Source organism: Aquarana catesbeiana, linkage group LG01 (assembly GCF_042186555.1).
Source record: "Aquarana catesbeiana isolate 2022-GZ linkage group LG01, ASM4218655v1, whole genome shotgun sequence".
In the NCBI taxonomy this organism is placed as follows: domain Eukaryota; kingdom Metazoa; phylum Chordata; class Amphibia; order Anura; family Ranidae; genus Aquarana; species Aquarana catesbeiana.
In genome coordinates this window covers 18,603,150-18,615,832 of record NC_133324.1, presented here as the reverse complement: position 1 = coordinate 18,615,832, position 12,683 = coordinate 18,603,150, and the positions used below count along the sequence as shown (strand labels likewise).

Genomic DNA, 12,683 nt, shown 5'->3' with positions numbered 1-12,683 from the left:
TTTTAAAATGACAAAAATTTCATTTTTTATGTGTGCGCTGTACCTTTTTTTTTTTCGATCTTTTTTTTTTTAGTTTAGATAAAAAAAAATAAAAACCCAGCGGTGATCAAATAGCTCTATTTGTGTGGAAAAAAAAGGTATAAATGTCATTTGTGTACAGCGTTGTACCAATTACCAGTTAAAGTAGCGCAGTGGTCATGAATGGGGGGGGGGGGGGGGTAAAACCTTCTGGAGGTCAAGTGGTTAAAGTGAGAGGAAACTTGGGCTTCAGAATGGACAAAAATGCGTAATGACTGTAATATTTTTGTATTTTTTTTCAATCAGATTTATCAGTTCAATAAAGACATCAATGCACAGGTCAGCTGTGTTTATCACAAAACCCTATATTATTATCTTTTTCTTAGGTATATTGACTGTAAAATTAATTTCAGACAAGTCACTTATTAGGGTGTTGGGGATAACTGTCATTTCTGATAGGATGCTGCTTGAGACTTTGGTGAAATAATATTTTATTAGCTTAAAATCCAATTACAGTCATTTTTTTTTCTTCATTATTATTTTGAATATCGTGAGGAAGATATAAATCCGTTTTTCAACTTTTTACTGTTGTCTGTGTTTTAGCTTAAGAGAATACCCTCACTTCCTGTCCACTTGACAGAGTAGTGATTGGCTTGAGCTACAGACTGAACACTGGACCGATTAAGTGACTCTTATGCCCCGTACACACGATCGCACATTCCGACAACAAAATCCATCAGATTTTTTTCCTTAGGATGTTGGCTCCACACGGTCACACAAATCTTGTCGGAAATTCTGAACGTCAAGAACGCGGTGACGTACAACACGTACGATGAGCCGAGAAAAATTAAGTTCAATAGCCAGTGGGGCTCTTCTGCTTAATTCCGAGCATGCGTGGAACTTTATGCGTCGGAATTGTCTACACATGATCGGAATTTTGTTGTCGGGAAATTTGAGATCCAGATCCCAAATTTTGTGTGACGGAAATTCCGATGGAAAATGTCCGATGGAGCCTACACACTGTCGGAATTTACGACAATAAGCTCCCATCGAACATTTTCCGTCGGAAAATGCGACCGTGTGTACGCGGCATTAGTCGATATTAGGTGGTTCCGTGGATGGGTGGTGGTGTTTAACTCCCTTTTCGAGGTATGGGCTGCTACCTTACTGGGAAGACTGCGATGTTGCTTCAGTGGGAAAAGATATTTTGGTTAGGAAGAGAGGAGCGCCCAGTGTCCGGAGCAATGCCACACTTGATGGAAGGATTACAATTGTTTATTGAAAATAACGAGTGTACTGTTTGAGCCAACACATTTCGGAGGGGATAGGCCTCCCCCTTCTTCAGGTCTGATGACACATGTAGACGGAGAAGGATGGGCTTGCGGTGGTACCTACAGTAGGTTTCATGTGAGAGCAAATGTTGGCTAGAGTTATGCAGAGGTAGCCACAGAGCCCATCCTTCTCCCTCTACACGTGTCAACAGTAAATTTATTTTACAATCAAAATAACCAAAAAGAAAAAAATAATAATATAGTGTTTTGTGATAACAAAACAAGAGCCCTAAAAGAGGGGGAGTCATATCCCCCAAAACACGTTGGCTTGATCTGCATATGATCAGCCATTATTTCTGGTGAATTAGTTTGGTGTGAATGGTGAAGGATCACACTGGGTGTTCTCTACAGCTATTGGATTAATACCTCTAATGCCACGTACACACGGTCGGACTTTTCGACTGGACTTGTCCGACGGACGCTGACGGACCAAATCCGGCGGACAATCCGATCGTGTGTGGGCTTCACCGGACCTTCAGCGGACTTTTCCAGTCGCAAATCTGACGGACTTTAGATTTGGAACAAGCTTCAAATCTTTACATCGTAATTCCGCCGGACTCAGAAATCCGCTCGTCTGTATGCTAGTCCGGCGGACAAAAACCCACGATAGGGCAGCTATTGGCTACTGGCTATCAACTTCCTTATTTTAGTCCGATGTACTTCATCACGTACGAATCCGTCGGACTTTTGTGTGATCGTGTGTAGGCAAGTCCGGTCGTTAGAAAGTCTGTTGAAAGTCCGCCAAAAGTCTGTTGAAAGTCTGTCGGACGGGCTGTCGGACTTCTGTAGCTGAAAAGTCCGACCGTGTGTACGCAGCATTAGAAGATTCTTTGAATACTTTCCTGGGAATTTCCTTTGGGACTATAGATGAACTGTCCATTTCACCAGACAATTGTAATACTTCCATCGGGTTTAGCATCACTTCAAACACCAGCTGCTCCTCTCTTCCTATCCAAATACTTGACAGAGTAGGAAGTGAGGGGGCTAGGGACCTCCATCAGATGTATAATACACCGGTCTGACTATTTCTTATGCATAAAAAAGACTCTGCTGTTTGTCACAAATGTCTGGGGGCGGAAGGAACGTTTAGTCACATGGTGTGGGTATGTGCCAAGGTGCGACCTTTGTGGTCTATGGTGACTGAATTTATAGCAGATAAATTTGACCTACCTAATATATATTCCCCCTTGAGATGTCTCCTGGGAATTTTTGACCAAGAGGAGTTGGATGTTCACTCCAAGCTGTTCCTTAGGGTCCTATATTTTGGGGTTCGGAAAGACATAGCTAGGAGGTGGAGCTATAGGGAACAACTGACGTTAGGGATGTGGTTGAATGCGGACGTTCTTCTCTACTGTATGACGTACAAGGCCAGGGGAGCTCCCAAGAAGTTTATGAAGGTCTGGTTTAGGTGGGTTGACTCAAAGGAGACATTGGGGGATGATGTGGATCAGTGAAAGGTGAAAGTATACAGAGACGTTGGTCTTTACTCGTTTCATGTTGATAGGGCTCGTCTGAGGGTGAGGGTACAGGCTTAACACACTGATATAACTGAGGGGGGTTTTAGAGTAACATACTCTATATATCTTTGCCCATGGTTTTTATGTATATAGTTAATAAAAAAAAAAAAAACAAACAAAAGCAGAAGTATTGGATTACAGGTTGGGCCTTGAGACTCTGGTTGAAGTCTTTATTCTTTCTGTCTAGAAGGGAAGGTCCTGCGGACCGGATCAATGTGAATTATACTGTCTCTTCATACATGATGTTTCACTTACCTGTCATGTTGTATGTGCATGTTGCTGTGCTAAATAAAAAGGTTTTGTTTAAAAATGTTGTTTTAAAAAAAAAAGGAAGTTAGGGGGCAATCTCTTCTACAGGGACACCAATGGCATTGGAACCTGACAGAGATTCTAACTCATCTACGGTCTATCAGAAAAAAATAAAAAAACATTTGGTCTAGAGCGGGGCTTTAAGTATTTGTTACACTGGCTGCTGGCTGTAGCTTTCCTCTTTCCAAGTTTTTCTTTTCTTGTTGGTGAAATCTTCTTTAGTGGCCACATCTAGGAGTATCTTCCAATGCCATTGCTATCGTCCTTTGTATTAGATCGGTAGTCTCCAAACATTCTAAGCAAAGGGCCAGTTTATTTGCCTTCAGACTTTAGGGGGGGGGGGGGGGGGCGGACTGTGACCAGTGGGAGCCGAAAATGCCCCTGGCATCAGTGGGTATAAACAATGCACCATCATTGGTAGAATAGTGCCCCATCGATGCTGTCAGTTCGAAGGAATAATGCCCCATCGATGGTGTCAGTTGGTGGAATTGTGCCCCGCTGATGGTGTCAGTTGGTGGAATCATGCTCCAAAGGCCAGATAAAGGCAAGCCAAGGGCCACATCTAGCCCCCGGGCCACTGTTTAGAGACAACTGTATTATACTATCAACTGCATGCCAATATATTGGTGTTATAGTTTGGACACCATATTCCTAACGAGTTACAATATTACATTGAAAAGTATATATGGAGCTTTCAAGGTTCCATCAGTATATGCACACCATCAACTACAACAGGGGTCTCCAAACTTTCTAAACAAAGGGCGAGTTTACTGTGCTTCAAACTTTATGATGGCCGGACTGTGGTGGCCATTGGGAGTACAAAAGGTCCTGACGTCAGTGGGAAAAACTAACGCCCCAACGCTTGTTTCAGTGGAAGTAATTGCACCCCATCACTGGTGTCAGTGGGAGGAACTGTGCCCCATCACTGGTGTCAGTGGGAGGAACTGTGCCCCATCATTGAGGTCATTGGGCCCTATTGTTGGTATCATTGGAGGATATTGTGTCCCATCGTTGGTGTCAATGGGAGGAATTGTGTCCCATCGTCCGTATCATTGGGAGGAATTGTGTCCCATCCTCCGTATCATTGGGAGGAATTGTGCCCCATAACTGTACAAAAAAGGTGGGGGGGATGAGACACTAAATTAGGTATGTGCGACATGGCTCAAGGATAAGTCATTGTTAAAAAACATCTGTTTTATTAACTTGAACAGTAGATAGCAACGTAATACAGTTAGTACATAAGTATATGAACATATCAATAACATGTTACAGACCACATGTACACAGAAGCGATGATAGCAGCATAACACATTGCAATGTGTGGTGTGAGACAACTGTCCTCCATGTCAGAATGATCAGAATGAATAGAACACATTAAACCGTCTACAAGGAACATAATGCATCAAGGTATGCCGACGCGTTTCATGGATTCACTCAACTTCCTCGGGGCAGATGCATTAAATATATGTCGGCTGAGACTAGAACATGTGAAACTGGAAACTGAGGGCTGCTCGATATGTCCCATTGTTGGTATCAGTGGATTATATAGTGCCCCAAGGGCTGGGTAAAAGCAAACAAAGGGCCACATCTGGCCCCCAGACCTCAGTTTGGAGACCACTGAACTATAATATACCATGGAAGTTTTTTTATGACTACCAAATCTTAAAATCCAATGTGAATCAAAGGGAAGAAGTCAATATGGTCTCATCCATTACATCTCAATACATTTACTCAAAACCTTTTCAAATAACCTCAAACCCCTACCTAACAACAATTATGATCCCATGGAAAATCATTATTTCCGTTCACTTGGAATTCACCCCTACAGTGGGAGGAGAACACGTTTCCCATTGTGGTAGACCCATCCTCATCCCGCTGTTGAAATAAACTCAAATGCATGGAGATGCCAATTTCTGGTGGGGTTTGAGGTTATATGAGGTGGTTTATTGTTAATGTATTGAGATATTGACGGATAAAACCATATGGGCTTCCTCTCCTTGGTTTTTATATGTGATCTATGATTTAATAGTAATGAAAAACCTTCTATTGGTATATTTTAGTTGATGTTACTGTATGCATACGGTGATGTCAGCTTGGAATTCCCAAAATAATTTTTTTATGCCATATTCTCACTTAGTTCTTTGGGCAACAACACCATGACATTTCCCATTCCCTCTACCACTCATCTGTCAATAGTGAACTATTAGTTCTTCATGGTATAAGTGTGCAAGGTGCAACCTATACACGAGAGCCAGGAATGATATCCTGTCATGCGCTCTGCCACTTACCAACCCTTCCCTATCCCAACACCTCATTAATTACCACCATGGTTCCACCTAAAGGTCTGTGAACTGTCCTGACATCACCATGACAGAGAACTTGCTATGACATTAGCATATTCTGCAGTTGACCAATGAAGCTCATCCTGCATTCACCAGCCATGAACATTTCAAGGACCATAAATATATTTGACAGCCTTGCAAGGACCCTGGTAGACACTGCCATCATTTCCTATGGTGTTTTCCAGCATGGATCAGTACCTGGCCACAGGACTTAAAGAGTTTACCGTCATCATTGCACTCTTGTTACCAAAACGAGGGGAGCTAATGATCAGCAATAGAAAGGTAGGCAACCTCTTTCATGACCCCCCCCCCATAGAGTTTCCTGTTGCCCTCCCTGATGGGTTCCTGTCATCCATTCTGAAGACCCTGTGCGGCAGGACAGGCAATATGCGCACCTATGGAAATGTTGGTGGTCCTGGTTCCTGGGAGTCCCAGTCCTGGATCAAGTCCCTCCATTCATAGCAATATATGGCCTGTCACCAGAAGGCTGCATCTCAATTATTTTTTTATTTGAAGTTTCCGTATGTTTCAAATGAATCCAGATAACTCTGAGCCAAAGTGTAGCAGAAGGAGTACTGTTCCTGAAAAGACAGAAGTGGACATTGCAGAAATGTAAGCAGGGCGTTTAATATATCATATAGGTCCATTGATACTTTAAAGTAGAACTTTAGCCTCCCATTAAAATATATATATATATATATATATATATATATATATATATATATATATATATATATATATATATATATACACCTTGTGTCTCTTAATTATAAGTACATCTTGGTTTTCTTATTGCTCCCCCTACAAGTCCCAAATATTCACCTAATGCAGCTTCCTGTATTCGGGTGGTAACAATGCTGCACTGCTCCTGAGCACAGTTGTCACTTTTATGTAGGCTGCGCCTGCTTGTACTACTTTGGAAGGCGAAAAAGCTGTAGGGGGTGTGGCTATCAGCATTGTCACTGCTAATACACAAGTCTGTAGTGAAGTCTACACACCCCTGTTAAAATGTCAGGTTTCTGTGATGTAAAAAAATGAGACAAAGATAAATCATTTCAGTACTTTTTCCACCTTTAATGTGACCTATAAACCATACAACTCAGTTGAACAACAAAATGAAATCTTGGAAGGAGGAGGGAAGTAAAATAAAAAAAATATATATATTATGGCTGCATAAGTGTGCACACCCTTACACTAATACTTTGTTGAAGCACCTTTTGATTTTATTCCAGCACTCAGTCTTTTTGGGTATTTGACTATCAGCATGGCACATCTTGACTTGGCAATATTTGCCCATTCTTCTTTGCAAAAATACTCCAAATCTGTCAGATTACGAGGGCATCTCCTGTGCAAAGCCCTCTTCAGATCACAGATTTTCAATGTGATTCAGTTCTGGGCTCTGGCTGGGCCATTCCAAAACTTTAATCTTCTTCTGGTGAAGCCATTCCTTTGTTGATTTGGTTGTATGCTTTGGATTGTTGTCATTGCTGAAAGATGAAGTTTCCTCTTCATGTTCATCTTTCTAGCAGAAGCCTGAAGGTTTTGTGCCAATATTGACCGGTATTTGGAACTGGTCATAATTCCCTCTACCTTGACTAAGGCCTGTGTTCCAACTGAAGAAAAACAGCCCCAAAGCATGATGATGCCACCACCATGCTTCACGGTTGGTATGGTGTTCTTTTGGTGATGTGCAGTGTTGTTTTTGTGCCAAACATAGTTTTTGGAATTATGGCCAAAAAGTTCATCTTTAGTTTCATCAGACCATAAAACATTTTCCCACGTGCTTTTGGGAAACTTCAGATGTGTTTTTGCAAAATTTGGCCAGGCTTGGATGTTTTTCTTCGTAAGAAAAGGCTTCCGTCTTGCCACTCTACCCCATAGCCCAGACATATGAAGAATACGAGAGATTGTTGTCACATGTACCACACAGCCAGTACTTGCCAAATATTCCTGCAGCTCTTTTAAAGGGGTTGTAAACCTTCCGTTTTTTTCACCTTAATGCATCCTATGCATTAAGGTGAAAAAACATCTGATAGTTACAGGCCCCCCAGCCCCCCGTTTTACTTACCTGAGCCCTCGAAAGTCCCGCGTTAAGAATGCGCTGGCTTCTCGGCTCTTCTCGGCCCAGTCTTCTCAGCTCTTCATTGGATAGATTGATAGCAGCACAGCCATTGGCTCGCGCTGCTGTCAATCAAATCCAAATGAAGCGGCCACCAGCAGGCGGGACTGAGGCATACGCTCTGTGTCTATGGACGCAGAGTGTATGAGACGGGAGCGTACCCGCAAGGTAACCCCCTCAGGAGAGAGCTTCCCGAGGGGGTTAGCTATTGCAGGGAGGAGCTGAGAGAGCCGCCGTGGGACCCCAGAACAGGAGGATCGGGGCCACTCTGTGCAAAGCGAGCTGCACAGTGGAGGTAAGTATGACATGTTTGTTATTTTTTAAAAATAAACAATGAACCTTTACAACCCCTTTGATGTTGCTGTAGGCCTCTTGGCAGCCGCCCTGACCAGTTTTCTTCTCATCAATTTTGGAGGGACGTCCAGTTCTTGGTAATATCACTATTGTGCCATATTTTCTCCACTTGATGATGGCGGTATTCATTGTGTTCCATAATGCCTTAGAAATTCTTTTGTACCCTTCTAACAATGAGATCCCTCTGATGGTTTGGAAGCTCTCTGCGGGCCATGGCTTTTGCTGTAGGATGCGACTAAGAAAATGTCAGGAAAGACCTACTAGAACAGCTGAACTTTATTTGGGGTTAATCAGAGGCACTTTAAATGATGGCAGGTGTGTACTGATTCTTATTTAACATGAGTTTGAATGTGACTTCTTAATTCTGAACACAGTTACATCCCTAGTTATAAGATGGTGTGCACGTTAATGCAACCACATTATTTTAGTTTTTATTTTTACTCCCCCTAAAAGATTTCAGTTTGTTTTTCAATTGAGTTGTACAGTTTATAGGTCACATGAAAGGTGGAAAAAGTTCTGAAATTATTTATCATTGTGTCATTTATTTACATCACAGAAACCTGACATTTTTTTTTTTTTATTATTCATTTGAGAAACCATAAGATAAAAATAACAGTAGACATGCAATAGTATAAATGCAATAGAACACACTAGAACAGAGGGCACAAATTTATGATAGTGCTGAATATATATCTCGAATTGTCGTATTATACAAATCAAACCTTAAGAGAAATCCATTTATATAGACCTATATACTCTTTATTCGAGTAGCCCATCTCTAGGCTAGTGAAGCTCCCTGTGTCCCCTGTGTGATAGAAATTCTTCTTGTAAGTAACTAATGTAGTACAAAGTGTAACCTGGCTTGTTTAGAGGTCAGAAGAACCTTTTAGGCCTAGTGAGAATAAAAAGGTTAAAGAGAGTAGGAAAGAAAGGAAAGAAAATAATAAGAGGGGGAGGAAAAAAAAAAAAAAGAGAGAGAGAGGGGGAAAACAAGTAGGGGAGGGAGGAAAAGTATATGGAGGAGGAAGGATAAGGGGGAGGGGTTGGGGGGAAAGACGCGTTCCTTCCTCCAGTCCCTTCAGAGACTATACGTTGTCCTTTTCGAATTGTTTTATCCCTCTATATTTATTGCAGCAGCCTTGCATACTCCTCAGAGTAGAAAAATTCCAGCCAATAGTACCACTTCTTAAGGAATTGTTCTCTGGTTCCCTTTTCTGTTGCTATCAGGTCCTCCATTCTATGTATGTCAGCTACCTTCCGTAACCACAACGCCACACACGGGGGCTCCGTTCATTTCCAGAGTAGGGGGATACAGCTTTTCGCTGCCGTGAGAAACCTGACATTTTAACAGGGGTGTGTAGACTTTTTATATCCACTGTATATCTATATGGTTGAGACACCGGCCTTTACACACACATGAACTTTAATGACATCCCAGTCTTAGTCCGTAGGGTTCAATATTGAGTTGGCCCACCCTTTGCAACTATAACAGCTTCAACTCTTCTGGGAAGGCCGTCCACAAGGTTTAGGAGTGTGTCTATGGGAATGTTTGACCATTCTTCCAGAAGAGCATTTGTGAGGTCAGCCACTAATGTTGGACGAGAAGGCCTGGCTCGCAGTCTTCATCCCAAAGATGTTCTATCTAGTTGAGGAGCAGGCCAGTCAAGTTCCTCCACCTCAAACTGGCTCATCCATGTCTTTATAGACCGTGTTTTGTGCACTGGTCCCAATCATTTGGTGGAGGGGGGATTATGGTGTGGGGTTGTTTTTCAGGGGCTGGGCTTGCCCCCCCCCCCCCTATAAAGACATAGATGAGCGAGCTTGCGGTGGAGGAACTTGACTGAATACATCCATATAGCAGCGTGTAAGCAGTGTGTATGTATACATCTTACCACATTAGGGATGAATTGGCACCGTCTTCTCCGGAGTGACCGCACAGCCTGCGATACATCCAAACAGCCCTCACTGCGGATCTGGTCACAGGTTATGACTCCGGCACAGAACAGACCCGACCGGGCGGCCCCATCACTACAGACAGAGAGAATGAGATATGATTATTCCACAATCCTACACATCAATACTCTATTGAGATGGGAAAAATGGTTAAAATACTTCATTGCATATTTTTTTCAAAAAATAAAAATAATATTAAGTACTTACAATTAATTTAATATTTTAAATTTTTAATCTTCAAACCTTAAATTGTGTTTGATTGTACAGAATAAATGCAGCTTACACATCAAGCACTAACAAGAAAATTAAAAGTATATCTAATCCAAAAAACAAAAATATAAAACATTGCAGCTTACCAATCCATAGATATAGTGGCTGCATTCATTTTCTTTTTTTCAGAAGTTTTTATAGGGTAATCTTGCAAATAACATCCTTCCTGTCCTACGGTGACAACGTTCACTCCTCCACTGCATGTATGGAGGGAGCTAGGGCTGCCACTCAGGCTGGACTTTAACCAATTACAGACCAGAAGGATTTGCCCCCTTAATGACCAGGTAATTTTTTTGTGATAAGGCACTGCGTCGCTTTAACTGACAATTGTGCGGTCGTGCAACGATGTGCCCAAACAAAATTGACGTCCTTTTTTTCCCACAAATAGAGCTTTCTTTTGGTGGTATTTGATCAACTCTGTGGGTATTTATTTTTTGCGCTATAAACAAAAAATAGAGCGCCAATTTTGAAAAAAAATATATATATTTTTGACTTTTTGCTATAATAGATATCCAAAATAAACAATTAAAAAAAAAAAACAAATTTCTTCCTCAGTTTAGGCTGATATGTATTCTTCTACATATTTTTGGTAAAAAAAATTGCAATAAGCGTATATTGATTGGTTGGCACAAAAGTTATAGCATCTACAAAATAGGGGATAGATTTATAGCATTTTTATTATTATGTTTTTTTATTTTACTAGTAATGGCTGCGATCTGCGATTTTTAGCAGGTCGGCAAAATTGGGGCAGACAGATCGGACACTTTTGACACTTTTTTGGGACCATTGACATCTATACAGCGATCAGTGCTATAAAAATGCACTAATTACTTTGTAAATGTCACTGGTAGAGAAGGGGTTAACACTAGGGGGGTGATCAAGGGGTAAAATGTGTTCCCTGGGAGGTGTTTACAACTGTGGGGGGATTGGACTGACTGGAGGAGGAGGATCGCTGTTTCTAATCACTAGGAACAGCAGATCTGTCTCTACTCCCCTGTCAGAACAGGGATCTGTTTACATTGACAGATCCCCGTTCTAGCTCTCTGTGGAGCGATCGTGGGTGACCGGCGGCCACGCGCATCGGCTCCGGCGTAGTGCCTCCAATAGCTCTTAAAACGGACGACATACAATGACGGCGGTCTGCGCAGCCGTGCCAACCTGTCACAGTAAAACTGCGGCGGGTAGTCGGCAAGTAGTTAAACGTGTCTGTCTTTTGCTCACGTACATTAGACATGTGTAGTTTGTTTAGTTTAGAAACGAAAATTCGGATGAACTTTTGGTTATGCAGAGATTCGGATGTATCCCATTTTCCGAATTACAATAGTAATGAATTTAAAACAAATCTGAAATCAAAATTCTAATTTGAATCAAATTCAAAACATATGCCACAAACGACTGAAGGCAGTTCTGAAGGCAAAAGGGGGTCCGACTCGGTACTAGCGAGGTGTACCTAATAAAGTGGCCAGTGAGTGTATCTACCAAAGTTTGTAGATGCCCTAACTGTCACACAAACCAATTAATACACATATTACAATTTTTTTTCCCAAAGACATGTAGCAGAATACATTTTGGCCCCAATTTATTAAGAAACAATTTTTTTTTTAATTGGATATGTTTTATACCAGAAAGCAAACAATATTGTTTTTTTTATCAAAATTTTAAGTCTTTATTCATTTATATCGCAAAAAAATAAAAAGCCCAGTGGTGATCAAATGCCACCAAAAGAAAGTTCTATTTGTGTTAAAAAAATGATATAGATTTAATTTGGGTACAGTGTTGCATGACCGAGCAATCGCCAGTTAAAGTGTGAGAGTGCTGATTAGCTGTCAGGGCCGGGCTCAGCCCTTCCTTCTCTGAGCTGGCCGCTCAGCTGTCTGCTAATTGCCAGCTCCCATCTCTCTCCACAGTTACTCAGCTGTTGATGATTCTGCTCGTCAGTCCTGCCTACTTAAGCTGTTCAGCCCAGTGGATCTCTGCCTTCGCCTTGGTCAACCTCACAGAAACTATCTCCTGCGATCCTGTTCAAGACTTGCTTTGCTGACATCCCTTCTGGCTCCAGATCCTGCTTGCTGTTCCACTACATTGATCACTGACTTCTGGCTTTGCTGACTATCCCTTCCAGTTATTGAACTCTGGCTATGTTTTGACTACGTTTGTTCTTTTTACTTTTATTATTAAACAAGTGTGATTTAACTGTACTTCTGTCTCGGTTTGATTTCATGGTTTCTGACAATAGCAAGAAATGGCTCGGTCATGAAGGGGGGGGGGGGGTAAAACCTTACGGAGCTCAAGCGGTTAAGTCATAAAGTGGGTTCAGGTTAAGTCAATACAGGTATCGTATATGAGCCTCCGGACATGATGGCAGGTGGTGTTTATAGAAGAACAGAAAAGCTTCATTGCTTTCTGATAGAGTGGTCTTCAGAGAGTTTAATATTGGTTTAAAGGAGAAAGATCTTACTGTAGGCGGGGG

The 12,683-nt window shown here is 41.7% G+C and overlaps 1 protein-coding gene across 3 annotated transcripts in view; it reads right to left on the bottom strand.

Annotated features, from left to right (window-relative positions):
- Positions 1-4,351: 4,351 nt before the first annotated feature.
- The window catches only part of LOC141130438 (receptor-type tyrosine-protein phosphatase kappa-like), a 206,312-nt gene continuing 197,980 nt past the window's right edge, over positions 4,352-12,683 (bottom strand). For all 3 annotated transcript variants that reach the window (XM_073618135.1, XM_073618137.1, XM_073618136.1), the window contains exons 34-35: positions 9,883-10,018; positions 4,352-6,098 (exon numbers count right to left, since the gene is read on the bottom strand). In XM_073618135.1, coding sequence (XP_073474236.1) covers positions 6,024-6,098; positions 9,883-10,018 — 211 coding nt within the window. In that variant the 3' untranslated portion in view covers positions 4,352-6,023. The remainder of the gene's footprint in view (positions 6,099-9,882; positions 10,019-12,683) is intronic.